At 69.7% G+C, this 7,098-nt stretch overlaps 2 protein-coding genes across 2 annotated transcripts in view; one reads left to right on the plus strand and one right to left on the minus strand.

Moving 5' to 3' along the window:
- The window catches only part of SEMA4B (sema domain, immunoglobulin domain (Ig), transmembrane domain (TM) and short cytoplasmic domain, (semaphorin) 4B), a 30,272-nt gene extending 25,310 nt beyond the window's left edge, over positions 1-4,962 (plus strand). The window contains exons 10-17 of the mRNA XM_012732685.1: positions 99-250; positions 639-820; positions 899-1,049; positions 1,941-2,151; positions 2,227-2,342; positions 2,453-2,619; positions 3,350-3,429; positions 3,615-4,962. Coding sequence (XP_012588139.1) covers positions 99-250; positions 639-820; positions 899-1,049; positions 1,941-2,151; positions 2,227-2,342; positions 2,453-2,619; positions 3,350-3,429; positions 3,615-4,351 — 1,796 coding nt within the window. The 3' untranslated portion in view covers positions 4,352-4,962. The remainder of the gene's footprint in view (positions 1-98; positions 251-638; positions 821-898; positions 1,050-1,940; positions 2,152-2,226; positions 2,343-2,452; positions 2,620-3,349; positions 3,430-3,614) is intronic.
- Positions 4,963-5,595: 633 nt separating this feature from the next.
- Positions 5,596-7,098, minus strand: part of CIB1 (calcium and integrin binding 1 (calmyrin)) — a 3,710-nt gene continuing 2,207 nt past the window's right edge. The window contains exons 2-6 of the mRNA XM_012732686.1: positions 6,789-7,094; positions 6,302-6,452; positions 6,088-6,206; positions 5,936-6,024; positions 5,596-5,817 (exon numbers count right to left, since the gene is read on the minus strand). Coding sequence (XP_012588140.1) covers positions 5,796-5,817; positions 5,936-6,024; positions 6,088-6,206; positions 6,302-6,452; positions 6,789-7,094 — 687 coding nt within the window. The 3' untranslated portion in view covers positions 5,596-5,795. The remainder of the gene's footprint in view (positions 5,818-5,935; positions 6,025-6,087; positions 6,207-6,301; positions 6,453-6,788; positions 7,095-7,098) is intronic.

Consider the following 7,098-nt stretch of genomic DNA (forward strand, 5'->3'; position numbering starts at 1 on the left):
GAGGGGCAGGCTGCGGTGAGCGGCGGGCCCCGGGGCCCCCGGGGCGGGGCCTGGGGACGCGGCGGCCCCGGCTGACTGTGCACCCCACTGGCCCCCAGACCCTGCGTTCGTGGCCTCGGCCTACATCCCCGAGAGCCTGGGCAGCCAGGAGGGGGACGACGACAAGATCTACTTCTTCTTCAGCGAGACGGGCCAGGAGTTCGAGTTCTTCGAGAACACCATCGTGTCCCGCGTCGCCCGCGTCTGCAAGGTGAGCGAGCGGCCGCGGCCTCGCCCTCTGCAGTCTCCCTGTCTTGTCTGCACATCAGAAGAGAGTTCGCAGAGCTTGCAGGGGAGAGGCGGCGGCGGTGATGCGGGCGGGCCGGGCGGAGCCCGCGGGCGCCCAGGGGTGGCACCGGCCGCCCCCGCCCCGCGGGGGGCCGTGCTCGGTGACCTGACAAAGGTGGTGCAGGGCCTCGCGGCCTGTGCTGTCCGCAGCCTGTGCGCCACGCCTGTGTTCCTGGAAACTGCCCAGAAGCGCGGGTGATGACCGGGGCGGCCGACGTGGCTGCGTCCGCTCGCGGGCGAGGCCGGGGACGCGCCGAGCTTCTCCCCGTGTGCGCCCGTCCCAGGCCCTGAGCCCGGCGCTCTGTCCCCAGGGCGACGAGGGCGGCGAGCGGGTCCTGCAGCAGCGCTGGACGTCCTTCCTGAAGGCCCAGCTGCTGTGCTCGCGGCCGGAGGACGGCTTCCCGTTCAACGTGCTGCAGGACGTCTTCACGCTGAGCCCCAGCCCCCAGCACTGGCCCCAAACCCTCTTTTACGGGGTCTTCACCTCCCAGTGGTAGGCGGGGCCGCGGGGCCGGCGAGGGCAGGGCGGGCCGGGCTGCGCCTGGGCCCTGCTCAGCGGCGTCCCCTCCAGGCACCGGGGCAGCAGCGAGGGCTCAGCCGTCTGCGTCTTCACCATGGACGACGTGCGGAGGGCCTTCGAGGGCCTGTACAAGGAGGTGAACCGCGAGACGCAGCAGTGGTACACGGCCCCGGGCCCCGTACCCTCGCCCCGGCCCGGCGCGGTGAGTCCTGCCCCTGCTCCCGGGGCCGGGAGGGGCCTGGCTGGCGTCGCTCAGCTGGGAGTCTGTGCTCCCGCCTAGAAGGCGGGGACAGAGGCCCAGGCCCGCTGGTGGACATGCCCAGAAGGCGGGGACAGAGGCCCGGGCCCGCTGGTGGACGTGCCCGGGAGGTCAGAGGCCTTCAGGCAGGCGCGGCACCCCCCAGCCCCTCCCTTCGGGCTCCCCCACTCGCTGCAAGCACCTCGCTTCCTGGGGGCCGGGGCCCGGCCGTGGCGGGTCGTCAGTCGTCTTCTGTCCTGTCAGCCGCGTGGCGGCCCCTAGTCGACCCAGCAGATTTTGTGGGGCCGTCCCAGGGGACAGGACCTGAGGGCGCAGGGCCGGGGAGGGTCTGGGCAAGCAGCGTAGTTCCCTGGCGCCCCCACACCGCCCAGCCTCGTGCCTCGGGGCTGCCCATTTTCCCCCAATCCCAAAGAACTGCGTGACCGTGCAGGCCCTGTGTGCTCCACACCTCGGGGCGGGAGGCCCCCTGGCATCTCCACTCTCGGTTGTGCAGTTTTTGCAACTCTTTCTCCCAAGGATGGTGCTGGCTAGGAGCCGAGTAGAGAACCCTGTGCCAGCAGAGAGTCGGGGAGCCCCGGGAGCTGGGCACCCGCACTAGCCCTGCCCTCCTGAGCGCGGGGGCTGGGGGCCGCAGGAGAAGGGGCGTGGCCCGCGTTTTGAGGCTCGCGGAGGGTACGAGCGAGGGGTAGCAGGCAGGGCGAGGCACACAGGCGTCTGGCCCCCCCCGGCCCCCCGCCGACCTGCGAGGCTCAGACAGGGCCCGCCCCGGCCGTCCACAGGGCAGGCGGGGCCCCGCCCTGCCTGGGCCGCCGCTCACGCGCCCCTCCCGTCCAGTGCATCAACAACCAAGCCCGCGAGAAGAGGATCAGCTCGTCCCTGCAGCTCCCCGACCGGGTGCTCAACTTCCTCAAGGACCACTTCCTGATGGACAGGCAGGTGCGCAGCCAGATGCTGCTGCTGCAGCCCCGGGCCCGCTACCAGCGAGTGGCCGTCCAGCGCGTCCGCGGCCTGGACCGCACCTACGACGTGCTGTTCCTGGGCACCGGTGAGTGGGGCGGGCAGGCCCCCGCCGGGGCGTGGCCGGCAGGCGGCCGCAGGGCCTGAGCGCTGCCCCCCGCAGGTGACGGCTGGCTGCACAAGGCGGTGGTGGTGGGCAGCCGAGTGCACGTCATCGAGGAGCTGCAGCTCTTCCCCGAGGGACAGCCGGTGCACAGCCTGCTGCTGGATGCACAGGGGGTGAGCAGCGGGGGTGCGGGCCGGCCCCGCGGGAGGGAAGGCCACGGCAGCAGCCGGGGGGCGCGGGGCGCACGCGTGCCCACCCTCAGCCGCGCCGGCCGTGTGTGCAGGGGCTGCTCTACGCTGCGTCCCACTCGGGCGTCGTCCAGGTGCCCGTGGCCAACTGCAGCCTGTACCGGAGCTGCGGGGACTGCCTGCTGGCCCGGGACCCCTACTGCGCGTGGACCAACTCCGGCTGCACGCCCACCCGCCTGCGCCAACCTGAGCCGGCCTCCAGGTGAGGGGCCGCTGCCCGCCCGCGCTGTCCGGCCTCCCGGCCCGGCGGAGTCCCTCGCAGCCCACCTGTGTCCGTGGTCAGCATGATGGCCGGAGTCCCCTCGGACTCAGGAGACCGTGGCCCGCCTCTCTGCGTGGCTGGTCGCGGGGAGGCGCTGGCCTGGCCTGTGGCCATGGTCAGGCAGTCAGAAACGAGGGCCGTGCGCCTTGGCGTCCCTGCGGACTGGCTTGGCGTCTCGAGTGTGCATGCAGGAAGAGGTGAGCGCCCGGGAGGGGCCCTGCCCGCCTGCGACCCGGAGCGCGCCCGCTAGGGTTGGCACATGTGCAGAATAAGCCGAAGTGCAAACTCGCGCCACGCGGACCCGCCCCGTGGCCCGGCTGCCAGGCCCCTGCCCGGGCGCCCAGGCTTCCTCGGCGGTGGCAGGGACGCTGCCTTGTGGCCGTCTCTTGCTCCGTGAGAGGCCCCCACGCACCCTGTTTTGAGAGACGCGCACAGGGGTCCGGCGGCCTCCCAGTTTCTCTCAGGCTCGCGCTGGCTTTGTTGCTCAGGGAAGTTTTGCCCTGACTTTTGTTTGAAAATAAATGCTGCGCACACAGGCGGCTTGGAGGGGGGCTGGCTTGGAGGGGGGCTGGCGGCGCCCCGTGTGCGCCGGGCCGGTCCTGGCTGCGCCAAGCGGGGAGGTGTGAGTCCGTGGGGGCTCAGGCCCATCACAGCCTCTCTGCGGTCCCAGGCTGTGGGTCCAGGACATCGACGGGGCCAACACCGGGGACCTCTGCAACGTGACCAGGCCCTTGTCTCGTAAGGCGGAGGGTGAGCGCCTCGTGGGGCGAGGGAGGGGGGCCTCTCTCACACCCCCGTCCCCCGGTAACACAAGCAGGCCCCTGGGAGTGACCTCATAGTCCCCAGGTCCCCAGACTGGTGGCCCTCGGACCAGTCTGGGCAGGCGGGTGAGCGGGCCCCACGGGACCCGGCCCCCTCTCCTCCTCTGCTCGCAGGTAACAAGTCTTGCAAGCAAGTCCACTTCGAGCCCCACACGGTGAACACCTTGCCCTGCCCCCTCCTGTCCAGCCTGGCCAGCCGGCTCTGGCTGCACAATGGGGTGCCGGTCAATGCCTCGGCCACCTGCCACGTGCTGCCCTCTGGGGACCTGCTGCTGGTGGGCAGCCAGCGGGAACCGGGCGAGTTCCAGTGCTGGTCCCTGGAGGAGGGCTTCCGGCAGCTGGTGGCCAGCTACTGCCCAGTGGTGGAGGACGTGGCAGCCGACCACGCCGACCAGGGACGCAGCGTGCCCGACATCAACACGTCGCAGGTGAGCGCTCCGGCCGCCGGCCACGCCAGCTGGGGCGGGGGCCGGTCCTACTGGACTGAGTTTCTGGTGATGTGCACGCTCTTCGTCCTCGCCGTGATGCTGCTCGTCTTGTTCCTGCTCCACCGGCACCGGGGCAACATGAAAGTCTTCCTGAAGCAGGGCGAGTGTGCCAGTGTGCACCCCAAGCCCCGCCCCATAGTGCTGCCCCCCGAGACCCGGCCGCTCAATGGCGTGGGCCCCCCGAGCATCCCGCTCGACCACCGAGGCTACCAGGCCCTGTCGGACAGCTCCCCGGGGCCCCGGCCGGTCACCGAGTCCGAGAAGAGGCCGCTCAGCCTGCAGGACAGCTTCGTGGAGGTGTCCCCGCTGTGTCCCCGGCCACGGGTACGGCTGGGCTCCGAGATCCGGGACTCGGTGGTGTGAGCGGACGAGACGGCCACCCTGGCCCGGAGCCCGAGCACCAAACCCTCAGCTGAGCTCTGCCCCTGCGGACACACGTGGCACCTGGCCCCGGGGCGGCAGAGCCGCTGCCCGCGGTGGCCACGAGCCTGCGCTGGCCCGGCCCTGGTGCAGACTAGCCGGGCGCCACGCAGGCCCAGCCGCGTCTGCGAGAACCAGGCCCTTCGTGGAAACTGTGAAGGCTGAGGACGGTGAGGAAAGCAGCGGTGGACACTCTCGGACTCCCAGCAGCCGGCTCCTCCCCGAGCCTGCTGCCAGCTGACCTTACAGGGGCCGGGCCCGGGCAGCCCCAGGGGCCTGCTGTGCCGCCCCGCCGCCTCAGGGACAGAGGACTGGGTTGGCATGCGGCCTCACCTGGCCCTGAGCTCCGACCTACCTCCCGCCGTCTCTGACCCGTCGGCCGTGGACACTGCGGGCCTGGGGTGACCGTTCGCAGCGTTCTCGTGGTTCAGGGAAGATACACTCCTGCCCTCCTGCACCCCAGCCCAGGGCTCCCCATCTCTCCCCACATCCTCCCTCGTCTTGAACTGTCACACCTTGTGTGCGCCCCTAAAAAATACACTGCCCAGGACTGAGCACTGACTTTATGTGGTTTTATATTTTTTTTTAATAAAATGCACTTTACCAGCTTTTAAAAATAAAATCTAAATGAGTCATTGCCCTTCCTCAAAGGAGTGTGGCTTTCTGAGGTTGGTCTAGCTCTGAGTTTTAGGGGATGTACGCCCCCACTTTCCAATGGTGCAGCCCTTTCCCAGGTTGGTCTAGCTCTGAGTTTTAGGGGATGTACGCCCCCACTTTCCAATGGTGCAGCCCTTTCCCAGGTTGGTCTAGCTCTGAGTTTTAGGGGATGTACGCCCCCACTTTCCAACGGTGCAGCCCTTTTCCCTTTTTGGCACCTGCCAAAGGTGGAGCCTGCACATGTTGGTGGACAGGGCACCCCCCTCTACTCCACACCCCAGCTCAGTCCGGGGTCAGGGGGAGCGCTGGGTCGTTTTTTCCAACGCCTAAGTTTATGTGTTAAATGTGACACAGTTGACTTTTTCTTCTGGCGTGGGGCCTGCAGGCCACCCTCCAACGGTCAGGCTGCCCAGCGGTGCGCACCCTGGGGCCCAGGCCGTTGGGTTTCCGGTTGGCGCCTCTGGAGCCCACCTATTCCCAGAGGGGCCGCCGGCGCCACCCAGCCCTTCCAAGCCAGCGTGTGCCACGCGCAGAGTGCAAGCCCTTTATTGCGATCAGCAGACAGCGATGGCCACGCGAGGAGAGGCAGGCCCCGGCGTGGCGGCCCCTGCCCAGGCCGGGCGCGCGCCAGCTCCGGCGGGCCTGCTGGGCGGGCAGCACAGGCTCAGCCCTGGCCACAGCTCCGCAGTGGACGGCTCTTCACGGGCGCTGGGACGAGCTGCGGCCCTGGTCACAGGACGATCTTGAAGGAGCTGCGTGAGGCCGGAGGGGCGGGACTGAGCCGCCCGGGCTCCAGCCCAAGCCCCGCCCAGCAGGAAGTCTGGACCCAGACCCGCCCATCGGGGCTGGGTAAGGCCAGGAGCGCCCCACCTGGCAAAGTCTGGGGACCTGGAGATGACGTGCTGGAACTCGGAGAGGTTGATGGTCCCGTCCCGGTCAATGTCCGACTCCTCCAGGATCTGGAAGGGAGCCCGTCAGGCGGGAGCCCCCACCCTCCCCTGCACCCCCAGCCCACCGCTCACGTTGTCCACGAGCTGCTTCATCTCGAGGGGGCTGAGCTGGGTGTCCTCGCCCTCGCCCGTGAGGCAGTTCACCAGCTGGCTCAGGTCCTCTCTGTTCAAGGTGCCGTCGTCATCGAAGTCTGGAGCAGACACGGAAGCCGGGGTTACGCGGCAGGGGCGTGCCAAGCCACCACTGAGCAGCCGCGGGGGCGGGCCGGCCCCATCTAGGCCTTACCGAAGATGCGGAAGGCGTAGTGGGACTTGATGTCTGGGGTCGCCGTGTCGCTGAACACACTGAGCAGGTCCAGGAAGTCCTCGAAGCTCAGGCTGTCCCTGGCTGGGGCCGTGGAGAAGACCCTGCAGATCCTCTCCTTGAAGGGGTTGGCCTAGACGACAGGGCCGTGAGGGGCAGCACACTCCCCAAACCTCCCCTTGGGGCCCCAGGCAGAGCAGACCTGAGAGCACCCCAGGAAGGAGGCGCCGGGGCCAGCCCCGTGCTAGGCTTCAGTGGGGCCGGGAGCAGCCTCTGGCACAGGCGCCTCAGACCTTGATAGGGCGACTCCTCAGGACACAGCGGCCCTGCACCCCCAAGAATGTGCCCCAGGACCCAACCCCGGGGTGAAAGCACCGTTCTAGGCGGGGCCCCGCCCCAGGAAATGCGGGCACCAGGAAAGGAAAGAGGGGAGTGAGCAGGCCCAGGGAGGACAGGCGGGCGCCGGCACCTTGAGCTCGGGCAGGCCCAGGACCTGCTCCAGGGGCACTCGCGCCTGCAGCGACTCCTCCACACCGCGTCGCTCCTGCGGAAGCAGCTCACAGAACCTCCGGTGGGCTCTGGCGGAACAAGGGCAGCCTGTGGCCGTGCTGGGGCGCCCACCGCCTTCCCAGGTCCGTGGCACCCCGCTGGCTCCCCAAACCTGCCAGCAGGCCGCCTGAGCCCGCCTGGGACAGCCGCCGGCGCCTCGCCTGGAGGCGCTGGGGAAGCGGTAACGGTTACGGGAGCACCGGCCACTGGCGGGGGCGCCGGCCGGCTGC

Source organism: Condylura cristata, unplaced genomic scaffold (assembly GCF_000260355.1).
Source record: "Condylura cristata isolate star-nosed mole 26May11 unplaced genomic scaffold, ConCri1.0 scaffold00035, whole genome shotgun sequence".
Lineage (NCBI taxonomy): Eukaryota > Metazoa > Chordata > Mammalia > Eulipotyphla > Talpidae > Condylura > Condylura cristata.